At 41.9% G+C, this 16914-nt stretch overlaps 1 protein-coding gene across 2 annotated transcripts in view; it reads right to left on the reverse strand.

The window, feature by feature from the left end:
* GADL1 (glutamate decarboxylase like 1) overlaps positions 1-16914 on the reverse strand; it is a 102653-nt gene that overhangs the window by 44537 nt on the left and 41202 nt on the right. For both annotated transcript variants that reach the window (XM_034760839.1, XM_034760840.1), the window contains 4 exons: positions 14816-14880; positions 14477-14558; positions 9940-10139; positions 1115-1166 (listed from right to left, as the gene is read on the reverse strand). In XM_034760839.1, coding sequence (XP_034616730.1) covers positions 1115-1166; positions 9940-10139; positions 14477-14558; positions 14816-14880 — 399 coding nt within the window. The remainder of the gene's footprint in view (positions 1-1114; positions 1167-9939; positions 10140-14476; positions 14559-14815; positions 14881-16914) is intronic.

The following is a 16914-nucleotide window of genomic DNA, read 5'->3' on the forward strand; positions in this document are numbered from 1 at the left end:
ATGACTGTGGAACAAAGAAGACTCCGCTTCTCCACCCGGCTCCTGAGTATCTCTCTTAGGTTTTATGCTCAATTCAGAACTTCTTGTTGATGGGAGACTCACAACAATGACCATTCACGGTTGGTTAAAATTAGGACACTTCATACTTATGAGGATTCTGCGTGTAGGATTCACAAATTTTCCTAATAGGCCCCTACAGATTCTACCCAGTTTCTTTTGGGACAAATGAAGGACACATAGCACCATCTGGAGAAACAGTTAATGCATCCCAGTCCTGTTCAAACTTCCTAAAAAACTCCACCTCCTTAACAGTGACCTGCCATGTCTTTGCAATTCAGAGCTCTACTTAAGGGGGGCAAAGGATGGAGAGGATTAGAACATACCTCCCCACTACTAAACCCTACTATACCCACAGTTTTCACTGATGCTGGCTGAAAAACAAGGAACAAATGTTGAAATAGGGAGGAAGATAGCAAGATCACACCATCATTNCACACACACACACACACACACACACACACACACACACACACACACACACTTCCTCTAAATAGACTCCCCTCCTCGATGTTCCCAGGTGCTGATCTCATTGGCCAAAGAGTTGAGCAGGGGCAGGAGCTGGGACCCCCCGCTGCTCAGCACATTCTCTGCAAACAGGATCTTCGTCAACTTACTTTGCCATGGAGTAAATTGGAAGGAAAAAAATGTTATCAGTAGAGCTGTTTGAAAAGTGCCAGTTGTTCTACACTGGAAATTTGGGAATGCAGGGGGTGACGATTGTTTTATTATCATTATTTTTAAATGAAGAAGAGTCCACTTTCAGGACAGAAGTTTTAACTGAAAAACTCCAACCAGCTCTAGTTCTTAGCCATAGCTCTAGCAAGGGTGGTCCTTTTGCAACCCTACCCATTGCCATACAAGGGGATTACTCAAGCCATAGGTCCCAATGCCTACACAACCCCAGAAATGGACAGACTGATTATGTGAAATATGGACAATATGATGTGGTTTAACACTTCTGTGCATCAGCAATTTACCAAGTTTATTTAAATAAGCACCCAAAATACAGACTAGCATTTGACAAAAACACAAACTCAGTTCTATAGTCACCTACCTCCAACAGAAGCTGGAATCCTTCTCTTTTCTTAATTTCATCGACTAGGTATCTGCAAGTAAACATACGTTTATAAGATAACAAAAATATAGGATATGCAGGTAGCAAAAAATGGTCTTGAACATGTCTAGATTTCTTAATAGCAGACCTTTAAAATAGTTTCTACCTGCTGTGAAAATACAACAGTTAATGGGATAACCAGCTCCCGAAAATAAGTAAAGACTGAAGCTAAGGGGTGAGTGATGGTATAAACCAACTGCTGCCCACTTTCATTGGGAGCAGAAATTGGGCCTACCTGTATTAGAATTGTGAGCTGCACGGATCCACCAACGTAACTCCCTTTTCCAACACTGAGGGCTTGTTTACACTTAAAATACTGCAGCGATGTAGCTGTTCCGCTGTAGTGCTTAGTGGAGACACTATCTACATTGACAGTGTAGGTACTCCACCACCCCAAGAGGCAGTAGTTGCGTCGATGGGAGAAGCTCTCCCTGTCTACTGTCTACACTGGGAGTTAGGTCACTATAACTGCGTCACTCAGGGATACGGATTTTCCACAGGGGTATGGAACAACGTAGTTCTATCAATGTAAGTTGCTAGTTTAGACCACGCTTGAGTTGTTCTCCACTAATAACTCACTTTCTGTTCCACAGCTAAAAGCTCTATGCTGCCATCTCATTTCACTTCACTGCCTACTTCTGACATTTCTCTAAGTCCTGCCACTGCCCCCAATTCTCTTACTCTCTCCTATTCTTTAGCATCATGCCCTGGTGCACTGGACCGCTCTCTCAGCAACCCCCAGTATCTTCACAGTTCCACTTTTACACAACAATGTATGTCACTGATGCATAATCATCCCTGGGTATTCTCCAATAACAGTGCACTAAAAGAAAATGTTCTTCTTTCACCACCAGCAGAAACACACTAATGTAATAAGTGAAAATAGGTCTGAACCAAAATCATGGATCCAAAAAAACCCCTCAAATTACAGAAATATTTGGATCTTGACCTAAACGTTACAGCAGGCACAGATCTCTACAGAATTCTAAACCAAAAAAGGGTGGATTTCACCCCATCTGATCGTCAGAAGGCTTTGGATCCAAAGTTCACAGCTCAGTTTCATTTCTAATCATAAAGGTAGTAATTAGAGCTGTGTGGGGAAGATGCAAGTTCCATTTTGCAAAGGATTTCAAAGTTCGGCTTTGTTCCAAATTATAATGAAAACCGAACATTTTAAATTCTCCACAAAGGAAAAAAAACCGTTTTGGGTCAATCAAAACATTTCATTTTGAGGAAATCAAAACTTTGCAACATTGGCTGTTTTGTATTATAATATAACATTTTTAAAAAATTAAAACAAGGTAATTTCGAAACAAAAAAAAAATCTAAACATTTTGTTCCAAAAATGTTGAAATGGGACATCTCACTATTGTCTGAACTTTTTTCCACATTTTACTTCTGAAATGAAACAGTGGTAAAATCAACCTGATTTTGCGACATGTTTGAATTTCAATAGAACTGCATATTCCAGTGCAATATGGTTCCATCAAAGTTTTTCCAACTGGCTCTAGGAGTAATGCACCAAGAGTAGAGATGGTCAAACTATTCATTGTGAATACTTTGTCCACATTTTGGCTTCTTTTTCCTGTTTGTGAATTGTTCACAGAGTTTCAATTGTTACTCATAATTGTTCAAACTATTGAGGCTGAAATTTTTTTTTTTGCATATGAGCTCTTTGAAAGTTGTTCATTGCCTGTATTGGTTATTCACTCTTACTGCTGTGCAAGTAGTCACCTTAGCCACATGGAATTGTTTCTGTGCCCTAACTGGATCAGCATAACTGTAATAAGAAGCGGGAGTGTGTGATCATGTCACTCAGTATTTGATTTTCTGGGGGAAAGGATAGGAGCAGTTTCTGAAGTTAGAAGGAGCAACCCTGGCAGGTTTAGGGAATGTTTAGGACATTTAAAACATTTTTTCCCCTTAGGCCACTTGAGTGAGGCCTTGCCCGAGACATCACTGCTAGAAAATTTAAGCTATTGGAATATTACAGGCGGGGATCAGATTTTAAATTACAACTGACAGCCCGAGCCTTGCCGCCCGCGGCTGACAGCTGGAACCCTGCGCCTGGGGCTGAAGCATGTAACTTAGCTTCCCGGGGGTCCATGACGTGAGATCCCGGGCAATTGCCTTGCTTGCCACCCCCTAATGCTGGCTCTGTACTTGCGACCTCCTAAATCTGTTCTCTGACACTAGGTTGATAAACATTGGTCTACAAAGTCTGTTTAATGTTATACAAGTTACCATCTCTATTTAGCTTATGTACACAACATCAAAGAGTACGATTTAAAAAAAAATGCAAAAATGATAATCATTACAAAGCATTAAAACATAACTCCCTTCCTTATTTACAGCGTACATGAACCATTACTTCTATAAAGAGTACCAGTTTTTAAAAATGCAGAAACGATCATTTTAAGTTGTAACAGCAATACTAATGGTAACAACAATATGTAATATGCAGAAAGTACAGTACATAGCATGATGGTAGGTACAGCAGCACTCACATTTAGAATGCCTGGAAAAAAGTCTGACAGTTTGCATTGTTCTAGATGAGAGGTTCTCGTCTTCATTGTGCGATCATGGAGTGGCTTCATCAACAGCAGTTCAGAGGGGTCGGTATCGGGCTGTTGCTCCAAGTACTGAAGGAAGAGGTTTCCTGCTTTTGCAGCATCGCAGTGAGAATTTTTTTCCAATCAATTCTTCCTCAGCAGACCCTTCAGCTGCATAGTCGCTGTCAGCATCTAGTACAGTCTGAATGATTTTGGCAGCTTCCAGTGTAGTTAGCATCATTTTCAAGCCAATCTGCAACATCATCTTCATCGACTTCTGCGCAGCGAGGAAGTCTTATGGAGGAGATCCACAAATGCACTGGTCTCTTCTTCAGCTGCCAATGCTGTTGTTTCAGCTGCCCGATCACTGTTCTAAGTGTCAGCAATAACTTCAGGCCACAGATTTTTCCGCAGTTTTTGTATGGTTGACCTGGAGAGGTCTTCCCATGCTTCTGCAACCTCATATATAGCATCCTCAATATTGATTTTTTTTTTCCAGCGCTGCAACATATTGCCTTTGTTCTCAGTTGCTTCATCAGACATCAGTAGTCGATTAAGAAGATCCTGTTGATAGTGTTGTTTTAGACTTTCCAGCACGCCTTGGTCCATAGGCTGCACAAGAGATGTTACGTTTGGAGGGGAGAAAAAAAAAAACCCCAGAAGATCGGGTTATCTTGGGAGGTGAGCCCTCTGTCATCAGAGTGAGCAACTGCGTTGTCCAGCAGTAAGATAGCTTTCAATGGGATGCTGTTTTTGTTCAGATGAGCTTGCATACTTGGAACAAAAGTTTTTAAAAACTCAAATCACGAAACAAAACACTGTCCATCCATGTTTTTCCTTGTGATTTGTAGAGGAGGGGCAAAGCATCCATTTTTGCATTTTTAAGCGCATGCGGATTCATTGCTTTACCAATGATAATTAACGGGAGCTTGGATGTGCACTAGCATTAGCACAGGCCAGGGCTGTCAAACGTTCTTTGCTCTGTTTGTAGCCAGGAACAGATCTTTCCATTCCTGCAGCAAGTCCCATCACAGTTATAAATTTGTTCCAGTGACAAGTTGTGCTCAGCTAAGATATTTGCCATTTTTTTTTTAAAATAGTCAGAAATAACTCCTGAATTAGCAGACAGCTTTTCCCTGGTGACTGTTAGCTGTCGTGATGCTTTTTAAACTGACCGAGCCATCCCTGACTAGTTGAGAAACATGCGTCCCCTTCTAAACCTTGATGAAAGCCTTAAGCCTTCTCGCATAGTGAAGGACCACTAATAGGAATGCCTTTCTCTCTCGCCTGTATAAACCACAGTTAAAGGGCTTCATCTAGAGCAGCATCGTTCAGTTGCTTCATGGTCTTCCAGTATGCAGAGATATTGAGTTATTCATGCAATATTTAAGAATTTGCCCTGCATTGTGTTTGATGTCCAATACTGTGCTTTATCCAATGCTATAATTTTGGGCTATTTTTGCTAGCGACTCTTATTTTATTAATAATCTCTAATTTTGCATCCAATGACAGCACTACACGTTTTTGCTTAGTAGTGTCAATCTTTTACAAGACTGAAAACACGGCATACCAATACTACGATGGAGGTGATGTCAATTTCCTATGATCCTGTGTGCGCGTGCGTGGTTCGGTTATTAAGAGCCGCATAATGGAGGCTTGGATAAACTGGGTTCTATGGTAATTATATGTTGCCATAGTCACACAAAGTAATTACATGTGACATTTGCATGCACAGCCCCAGCTGCAAAGGTTGCAGCCAAATCCTTGTCAGGCCTATTTAATTGCTTCTGAGGCTACGTCTACACTATCACTTATGTTGGCATAACCTATGTCACTCAGGGGTGTGAATAAGCCACCCCCGGAGCGACATAAGCTGCACCAACTTAAGCGCCAGCATTGACAGCGCTATGATGCGGGAGAGCTTCTCCCGCTGACACAGATGCTGCCACTCATTGGGGGTGGATTAATGAAGCTGATGGAAGAGAGCTCGCCTATCAGCTTAGAGCAGCTACACGAGAGAGCTTACAGTGGCACTGCTGCATCGGTGTAAGCTTTCTAGTGTAGTGATAGCCTGAGTAAAGGCACTAGATAAGGGATATTGTGCTGCCCTGGCTCTGAATGGAGTGGTTGCATACTCCTATCTGTCTTGTTTAACTGCATTGGCTCCAGGGCACTGCCTGCAGTTCGGAGAACACGGTTCCCATGGCACTGTATTGTTGTTAATCGCTGCGTCCCATTCCACACACAGCAATATTCCATACATCTAGCTACCGCCTGCATTTATTGAATGTACTTTATCTCCTGTTTGCTCTGTCAGCAACTGCAAATTAGTAATGCCAGCATGAGTCCATGTGTGCAGTCAGCATGATCAGACCCCACCAAAGTCCTTTTGTCAGGATTCTGGCCAGGGTCTGGGAATATTTCAATAAATCTGTCCATTTGTTGTGATACAAGCAGAAAAATGCTTAAGTAACTGCTTTTACTGGTTATCACTACATACCGTGAGCACAAATAGAGGGAGGAAGAAATCTGTCAAAACACCAACTTTGGGCCCTGTGTACATGCCAGGGGAAAGTCCCAATATGGGCACCACCAGCACAGCTTCATTGTCACAGCCTGGCACTTTAGCGGAGATCCTGCAGAGATTGTTTATCCAGGGGCTCAATAAAGAATACCTTAGAGAGCATACATTTTTTCAAAGCAGAGCATGGGGAGTTGCCGTGTTGTTTGTGGTTAACAAGACTTGTGCATGTGACTCATTACCCTTAGTGTATATCCATATAACCTGATTGCCATGACAAAGTGCTGATGCCAGCTCTGAATGCTGTATCTAACTGCATGCTGCTGAGATCCTTTCACCTGTCTTATCAAAATGAAGCCAGCATTGAATCTCTTTTTCAATGTCCATTTAGATCAGCAGTTACTGTTAGCATTATAGTTTGCCACCTGGCCACCGTGATCAACCACAGTAACGTTCAGGTTGACAATGCTAAGCAAAGAATAAAAAAGATGCTTTACCATTATTGCACCAAGGATTAGACTGATTTTATTATGGGATGGCTATGAGGCTAGTTAGCAAATTGGGCAAAGACCCACCATGCCTCTGGAGGAGATATTTTTGTGGACTAAAGTGAAACAAGTTTAGTGACCCTGACTACTGGCTATATGACATTTGTCCATATCATGAAACTACAGCCCCGAGCATAACAATCAATCTGTTCAGGAGAGGTCCTAGACTGGAATAGCCCATGTTCCCTCATTCATTTAAAACAAAACTTCACACAAAAACACCACCACCACGTCCCTTTTTTGGATTAGCTAAAATTAGATCACCTTATTTTTGAAAGATATTAGCAATTTTAAAATAGAATTAGCAAGATAGTTAGCACTGCAAAAATAGCTCTCCTCCCTGTGGCTAGCATTTTGTTTTTGTTTTTTCTTTATTTTAACTACCCATTGAAACAAGATTAAAAGTGGTGGGTGACTGATTGACATTTGATGTTTCTCTGACAACTATCCATGGCCAAAAAAGGCAGCCACTAGAAAATCCATCATTCTCGATTTCTAATGTCCGGTCCATTTGGCACCAGTGGTGTAATTTTCTCCCTACATCTTTCCATGGTGGACAGTAGAACTGTATTATTATTATCATCCCGTGACTGTGAAATCACAGAAGGGGCGGAGTCCTAGTTCAACAACTTCATAACAGAGCAGGAAAAACCAAGAAGTATTTGAAATTACTAACACTGCAGAAAATGAGGGGGAGCCAGTAGTGAATGAAGCTAGGTTTCAGGTGGAGGGGTGTCTTTAGAAAAGGAATCAGACAGAGGTGACACAAACTGTGGCGATGATGGTCTAACACAACACCCAGATGTGATCGCAATCTTGTGACTCTAAAACGCAGCTTACTCCATAAAGCAATAAGGAAATAAAGGAATCTAATTCTTTGCCATCAGGACTAAATGTAAAGAAAATAATCTCCAAAGTGATCAGTTGAGCACGCTAGCATAAGTATTTTAAAAGTAAGTCCTTTCAAGTAAATAGCTCAGGAGCACTCTGATCTGATCTAAGCTAATGCTATGAAAACATGATTCACCTCTAAAAAAAAGGGAGAAATCAATGCAATGGCCAGAGTTTGATGCAAAGGGAGTACAGAATTGCAATCAGATTAAAAACCTTTGCAACTCTGCCTGGCAGTGGAAAAATTCTTGCCCTCAAATTGTAAGGTCAATGGACTAGCTCCAGAATTAATCCAGGTCATATTCAGAAACACTAAAATATCATCTCTGCAGCATCAAAGTAAACCCTACTGTAACATAGCAAGAAAAAGGCTGCACAGCTGGTCATGTAGTTAAGAAATCTGGCTTAGTGCCCAGGGAAACTGATGTCTCAGCTACCAAGTGCCTGTTCCCAGGCAAAGTCAAGATAGCAAAGCAGCTACTGTACAGAATATCACTGCTAGCTGTTATCTGATTAAGGCAATTTCATTAAAAAACAAAACAAAAATAAAAACTCACACTGACAATTAGAAACACCACCAGCTAAATCCTAACTATCAAAGAGGGTATTGATCCCACCATTAATCTGTACATTCTCAGTCAGATGACCTGCACCAGTGACCTTGATGTGACTGAATCCTTCTACTGATAGCAAGAAGGAACTGACGCGCTCTGTATATATATCGACAGAGGGCCCTGAAGTGGACACAAGACTGCAATTTACTCAAAAGACTCTAGGGACATTTAAGCAGCAGAATCACGACAGTGGATTTGGTTTTTAATGAATTCCCCCTAGCGCCACTTTTTTTCTTTAGAATACATATATTTTTACGCAATTTATGTTTTAGCTTTTTCTTTATATGGAAGTGTTGAAGAGAAACTGTCCCTTTAACTTGCACCATTGTAAACGCTAGGGTATTACTCTCTCTGACATGGTATTTGGCATCAAATTAAAAATAAATTATTAACATAGGGCTGATTAGTGTTATTAATATTTATTATTTGTATTTTGAAGCCAAGGAGCCCCAGTCATGGATCAGGACCCTATTGTGCTAGGCACTGTACAAAAAGAAAAGGAGATTTTGTTTAATTTTAAAAGGTCAGTGTCCATGCAAAATAACCCATATAAATAATTCTCTTCACAGAGCCTCTGGCAACACCATCTTGGAAGTGCTCCTTGAGGGAGAATTTTACACAGTGCACAATGAGCTCATGGAACTTACTGCTACAAGACAGAGCTCAAGAACTTAGTAGGGTTCAAAAATAAAAAGGATTGAAAATTTATAAGGATAACAAAAACATGCAAAGATTCACTATTAGAGAGGTTTTGAAGGGATGCTTCAGGGAAGAAGCCAACCTCTAATTAATGGGGTTTAGGAAGAAAAATTTCCTGTGGGCCAGGTATTCCACAAAATCCTGCTGTAGGGTTTCCTGCACGTCCTCCTGAGGCACAAGATACAGGCCACCAATGGAGTATGGACTTGTATGATCCATTATGGTAATCCCAATCTTCATTCTAAATCCAGGTTCTGCACCTGACTTTCAAGAACATTATGGCTCATGTTCAAACATATTTTAAAAACAAAGCATTAATTTCAAATGCCTCTTGGAAGCACTTGCAAATGCTAGAGTGGTGGGATTTCTTGGCTGCTGCAAGGAGAGAAGCCACAGATGCTAACACACTTTAAAAATGATGGCACTCTACACATTAAAACCTTGCCTGCACCAGAGAGTTTTAGGGGAAGGGAAGGAAACCCCACTCTTCCTACAGGTACCACCACCAATTTGGTGGCATAAAAGAGTCATAAAGGGGCTGCAGTGGCCCAAAGGAATTTCCCCACCATACAGTCTCTGGAATGGTAAATTCACCTCCAGCTGGATACAGCACAGAATCTGGCCCATTGTGTTTTGGTATTAATGAAAAACAGCAGCGTCGTTTCTAAATTAGATATCTAAAATAAGAAGGGCGTTTTTCACTGGACCACATCAGTTTCCAGACGATCACCTTTAGGCCTAATACAGATTGATGGTAGCCCTTTAAATTGGACCCTGAACTTCATTTTATCCCTAATTTATGAATTATTATTAGATTATTTTAAAGTTATAAAGGTTTAACTGGTTTCAGGATAGACAGTGTGCTGTGGACATTGTTATGGAAGCTTCAGTCAATTAAAACAAACAAAAAAAAGCAACATTCAAATTAGAGATCAGGTACCTAGCTAAGGCAAGGGCTCTGTTTACTCGTTCCTCAAGTCCTGTAGTTCCCAATGCCTTCCACGTCATCCAGAATTTAAATGCATCTGGTCGTCGGCTACACTGAATAGACTTGTCTCCTGTGTCGTAGCTGACATCATAGAACTTGTCCTGCTGGAAAAGGTAGGAGGCCTTGGCAGAGTAGCATTTCTTAAGCAGGTCCTATTTTAAAATAAAATAAAAGTTTAGACTGCTGCTGTGCTTTAAAAAACCCTTTGAGTTTTATAAGCAACATTATAAGTTGGAAATTAACTGGCACAAAGAAAATAGTGCAAAACTTTTACTGAAAAAAAAAAAAAAACAAAAAAACAAAACAAACAAACAAACAACCAACCAACAACATGGAATAAACCCAAGCATGGAGAATCCATGCAAGTCCCTCCTTATTGCTTAAGAACACTGGATGAAACCCTGGCCCCTATGAAGCCAATGGGAGTTTTGCCATTGATCCCAATGGGACCAGGATTTCATCCCATATTGCCAGTGATGAGTTGTGGGCTGTGGAAGAGTCTTCTGTATCAGCCCCAAAGAGGCCAAGGGAGCAGGTGAAAAGAAGAGCCACTGGATCTGCATTTACACTGAACTAGTTGCCCAAATATATAGAGTGTTGGCCTGCTGCTGCCGTAGTTGCAGTCCATAGGTTGGAAGAGCAGTCACAGAGGAGGTGCTTTGCAGCCAGGAGTGCTGGAACAATTTGTATAGTGGGGGTGCTGAGAGCCATTGATCCAAACTGTAAACCCTGAATAGGATGGAAACGACTTCAAGTCAGAGGATGCCGCAGCACCTCCAGAATCCCTAGTTCCAGCACCTATGTTTGCAGCCCTGTGGCCTGCTTGCGGATAAAGGGGTAGCTGAATCCAATCTGGCCTGCTCCAACAGAGTTCCTTATGTACAGTCCAATTACTTGGGGCTTATGAGGTGGGGTGGATTTCACCCCAAATTTCAGATTTCCTCCCCCAAAACACTGGACAACCTCTATTGATTTAAGCATAGATTATTCATTTGGTACAATAAAAATACACCAAGCAGAGTATCAATACAGCATCATTTTCAGTCTCCAAAGAGATTTCTGTCACTCTTCACATTTAAAAGTGGCATGCAGGACGTTATTTTATTGCATCATAATTCCAGTTTTGAAATGAAAGCATTTTATGCAAAAATTCGCATGCTCCGACTCTCAAGACTAATTCAGTAGAAACTGTCCACACAGAGATGAGTGGTGAAAAAGAAGCCACAATAAATGAGTTCTGTAGAGGGATCAGAAAAAGAATGAAACCACATCATTCATAAGAGGAGGGTGGGTTGTTGTAGGATTATGGGGTACAAACTATGGCAAGAGACACAAGCTTACAGATGGAGGGGGAAGGAAACAAAGGCAGCATTAAAGGAGAGGGGAGTTGGAAGAAGGTAGGTCACAAGGTAGGAAGTAGGAGGAAAGGAGAGCTGTGATGCAGCAGGCACAGACCTGAGCAGAGCCTGGAAGATTTGGACGAGGGGTTTAAAACTGAAGTGCAATGAGACAAGATGCTAGTGAAATGTCTTGAGGAAGGGGTGCCATAGAGCAACAGGAGAAGATGATGATTTTAAAGGCAGAAGTTTGGATGGCCAAAGAGAGCAGAGATAGGGATAAACAGAAAGGAGAAGGTTGCAGCATTTGAGACAGTGAGGAATGGACAGATTTGATAAATACTGCGGAGGAAGAAGCAAGAGCCAGGATGTAGCAGGAAATGGAAAAGAAGTTGAAGATGGCCCTAAGCTTGTGCACCTACATGACAAAGGAGGGTAGTGGAGTGGTCAATAATTGAGGAGGGTGGAACTAATGGAGGATTTTGGCTGAATGAAACCATTCAAATAGAATACATGTAGAGTAAAAGTTTGGCTACAGAATTTAATCTGGATTTGCAACTGCGTGTTTAAGTGGCAGCCACATTGCACGTGTTCTAAGTAGATCGTGAAGCCTATAAACATGAAACCTTGCTGAACATCATCTCATGGAGAGAACAATCCATTTTTTAAATTTCATTGTGGACTGACTGAAGATATATTTCATATTTCATTTCTCTACATCTGTTGCAAGTTTGATTGTGAAATGGTACAAGGTGTCTGACAGTGTTATTTCTGTAACAGAACGTACAGGTTTTAATCTGCATTCCAATGCATCACAGATAGCTCTCTTCAACTGGTAATTAAATAGAAGAAAATATGTCAAGACAAAATCCAAGGGATATAAAAGTGATACAAGTTACCTACTGGCATATGTAGAATAAAATCTGTCAGGATGAGGGAATAATAAAAGGGAACAACATTCCTCACTTCAAGTCACTATGTCTTCCTCCTTTTCTCCTTGTTCCTTCAATTCCCCTTCGAACATTGGGCTATGTATGGACTTGATTGAGGGGCACCAAAAGGGAGAGATTTCAAGGAGGAGTGTGCGGGGACTGGACACTATCAATACCACTAGCTTCCCAGAGGAGCCAGCAAATCACCAGCCTGTCTCACCTCCCTAGTGGCCAGCAAAATTGACCTTGTACGGAGGAAGCTCATACTATCACCTTGGAAAGAGTGGTACGGCGGCTGCTCTCCCCTTGCACTCCTCAGAATGGTAATGCTCCTCTTCCATACCCACAAGCTGGAGCAGTGGCTGGAAAACCACAACGGGGCCCTACATTTGTAAGATTTAAGAAAGCATCCTCTGTCCTTTTAGGAGATTGGAAGTCATGGTGACAAAAGCAAGAAGATGGAATCTCAAATCAAACACTGAGCCTTTTCCAATCCCTAAAGTTTCTTACAGTCTGGTCTTATGTTCTGCTTTGTGGCCCCATACCTGCTATAGTAATCTACCTGCACAGCCATTGCATCACGTTAAGTCAGTTTTGAAAAGAAAACTTGCTTTCATAGGTGGACATCTAAGTCAATTAGCAGAATAGGTAGTGCTACAGCTTGAAAAAGAAGTAGTGGTATTCGGAAAAAAAAAAAGGGTGTTTGGTTTGGCTCCTACGGACTACGCATCACAATTCTGCATAGTGTTTCAGTTGTGAGGGTGAGGCAGGGATGGATCCGGAGTTATGAAAATATAACATAGCTGCATTGCAGCGGGTGTAAGGAATCAGAAACCACAGCAGAGCCAGTCTCCAGGCAATCTGAGGAGCGGAGCTGGCCTGTGGTAGGCTGCCTCATTGGCAATAAGAGTCAGACCAGCACTTAAACCCAGCAGCAGCAGTTTGGTGCCTGCTCAAAGCATTCGCCCATGACTGTGATAGCTCCTGGAAACAGCTCTGCCCCTGCTTTGCCTCACTCCATGTAACCTGGCTCTGGCCCATGGCTCCAATTACTGACTTCTGGCTCCTGCTGTAGCCACCAGGGCTCACTCCTGCACTAACCACCAGGCACAATCACCCACATCCTGCTCTCTGACAGAGAGCATCAGAGGATATTAGTTCCCCTCGTGTCATTATTTCCTATGGGAAATAATTATGTCTATCACAAAAAGACCTAACATGGTGTGTAATGTTAGTGCAAGCCATGGAAGGTCACTTGACATATTGCTATAACCAGAACTGAACAGCTTCATAATTGAATATGTCAGACTGCAAACACAGCAGGTGTTTAAAAAGTAGTCCTATCTACTTGGAGTAAATGCTAATTCCCTGGAAGGTTACTCAGGAGAAGAGAGTGATGAATTCATGGGGGGGAAAAAATGAAACTTATTTCACTCTAGCATGTATGCAAGCAAAAACTGGAGAGGTATTGCCCACCTATCCCTCCCCAAAAATACCGGTGAGCCATCTCTTTTTCATCTACCTATCCTGCTGATGCACTAGTGCAATGTGCTGAATTAACTCTGCTGAACACAGCACCTCTTGTCAATTTGTGACAGCACGAACTAAGTTGTCCTCCAGCTGATTTTTATGCAGCATAGCACATCACTGGGACAGGCAGACAAAGAAGAAACCAAACCATATGGAAGGGATGAAAGAAACATGCCAGCACAGTGCAGTGAACAATGGGGAGAGGCAAAGGAGCAGTGGTTGTAAGTCGACCTAAAATTTAGTGCAAAGGAAGGAAACATTTAGCCCTGTTTAATGAAAGCCACCGAAAGACTAAATACTGCTCCCATCCAAATGGATGAGAGAGTTTTGCCATGGACTTTGATGGGAGCAAGATCAGGCTCCAAGTGCTGGAGACCACTTCATCCTGCAGCTGTGTGACTGAGCAGTCTACTTCATCATCTAAATCAAATAAGTTACAGGAACACCATGTGCAAAATTCAACCCTGGTATAACTCTGTTGAGTTTAGTGTCATGGGTGAATTTGGTCCCATATCATTTATTTGTCCTTTGTGACATTGTATACGTTTTTTACAGCTCTATACTTTGCATTCGAGAGTGTAGTAAAAATAACTTGCAATTGCGTCCTAATTATTTCCACTTCCATAATACTGTACAGCAATGATACACCCTAATTTTAAGTTGCATTTAAAAGATAACCGGATGACTTACAGAGTTGTCTTTCACCAGAAGAGCACAGCACTGGATTCCTGCCATCAGCATTTTATGGGGATTCCAGGCAACAGAATCAGCCCTGGGGAATTAAGGAAAGAGGAAAAACAAATGATTACCTTATAATCACAGTAGTAGATAGCGAAAAATGCCCATGTATATTACAAATGCCTATAACAGATTTCTGAATTCCCCTCCTCTCCTCCCTCCCTATAAATTCTGTGGTCTCTTCAATTAAAAAAATGCTTTGGATATACAAACTCCAAAGAGATTCTTAAGCAGTGCCCTTCCCAATTAACACCCTTCCTGGGTGTTCCCATGAGCCGTTAAACTATTTACCTGTGAATGCCATGCAGAAGCTTACGATGCTTCCTTGACATCAAAGCTGAGCCACCCCAAGATGCCTGTTGAGATATTTACATAAGACAATGTTATTTGTATATTCTAAGGTTCTATAAGTATTTCCACTGCATTATTTTATAAAACCTCAATAATCCATCTTATTCTAAAGCAATACTCTGCTTTAAATGCGTGTGATCCTTGCTCACAGTGCCTAATTGTACACTCAGTGACATCAGTGCAACCATGTTGAAATCAAGTTGGTTGCACTGGTGTCAAAGAGCGCCCAATTCTGCAAATCTCACTCACTCACTCTCTGTAGCACTTACAGGAGTAGTCCCATTGACCTCGATGACAATACTCTCTCAAGTAAAGGCTACTCTATGTAAGTTGCATAGTCAGGCCCAGAATTTGGACCACTGACTTTTACTATGGAATATAACATTTGCAAGTATGTGATGGCAGCACCCAGGGTCTAGGGTGACCAGACAGCAAATGTGAAAAATCGGGACGGTGGTGGGGGGGTAATAGGAGCCTATATAAGAAAAAGACCCAAAAATCAGGACTGTCTCTATAAAATCAGGACATCTGGCCACCCTACTAGGGTCTGATGTGGCATCACTGAAATCAATAGAATTTTTAACATGGATTCAATGTGAGCAGGATTGGACCCCAACTACCTAACCGCTGCAATGAATCTAGAAGTCTCAGACATTAATGAAGAGTTTCCATGCAGCTATGCATGGAAAGGGAGATTGTGGGGCACATGTCACATAATGTGCTCAAAGTCTTTTGTAAGAAAGTATTAGTAGTAAAAAAGAAAAGGGCTCAAATGTTGAAGGCATTGATCCTGCAAAGAGTTCCAGGCACGTAGACCCCATGATTGTGCAGAGCAGGGACTAGGTAACAGGGACCCACCCATGCAGAACTGGGACCCAAGCAATTTAAAAACGCATATGCAGAATGTTTGTGTTAAAATATACCTGGCAGGGATTTCTGCATAAGTTGGAAACATTTTTCCAGGAACTAAAAACTAACAAAATTTTGTGGAAAATTTCAGAAAGCCTCATAGAAGAGTCCTATTAAAGATAAATATTTTTTCTGAATGGGTAATGCAAATAAAGTGTTTTTATACATATTTATGAAGCAATTGGTATATGGTGGTATATACTGTTACTGACTGGAAGTTAGGCCAAAAGCCATGTGATAGATTTGGGTGAAATCTCGGTTCCCATCCCTGCACATCTGTGGAATGACCAAAAGAAGTGGAACCACTGCTGTTCTGCTGTACGAGGCTAGAAAGCAGAAAGGCCATTTAGAAGGATTCCACGGCCCTCTTCATGTTGAAGAGCCAAGTGAAATGTTTCTCCACTTGACAAGAATGCACAGGGGATTGTGGGTGGACTAGGAAAGTGGTAGGGGTGTGGTCAGTGGGTCATCAATAACCTAGTTTCATTAGCTAGGAATCCCATACAAGGGTGGGGCATACTGAGCTATGGCGACTACTAAAGCTCAAGGATGGCTGTAGGTGCTATATCTTTGTGTTGGGGGGGGGGAGATTCTGAGGCCCCTATATCCTACCTTGGCCTAATTTTTTCAGGAAATTTGAATTTCACACTAAGGGTGAAATCTTGGCCCGATTCAAGTCAATGGGCATTTGCTCAGCTCCAAAAATGCACAAATTCATAAAATCAGATTACTCAGAGGATTAACACATTGTGGTAGACTTATGAAGATCTGATTTAAAATATGACTTTAGGTCATAGCAAGTGACCTAGATGTAGTAGTTCCACTCTGGTCCCCAGACATCACAAGTTTGGTGCACTGTATTTAGCCTCGTCCTAAGAGAGACCTCAGTCCCGGAATACTATTAAATTAGGGCTGAGGTCAGAGGTGAAAGTAAGCCAGTACGCCCCGGTACAGCGTACTGGCAAGAGCCGGTGCGCCGTACCAGGGCTGCCCGGCTTCCCCAGGCGGCAATTTAAAGGGCATGGGGCTTCCAGCAGCGGCTGGAGCCCCAGGCCCTTTAAATTGCCGCCAGAGTCCCGCTGCTGGAGCCCTGGGGTAGCAGCAGCGGGGCTCCGGGGGTTATGTATAGG

This window comes from Trachemys scripta, chromosome 2 (genome assembly GCF_013100865.1).
Source record: "Trachemys scripta elegans isolate TJP31775 chromosome 2, CAS_Tse_1.0, whole genome shotgun sequence".
Taxonomy (NCBI): Eukaryota; Metazoa; Chordata; order Testudines; family Emydidae; genus Trachemys; species Trachemys scripta.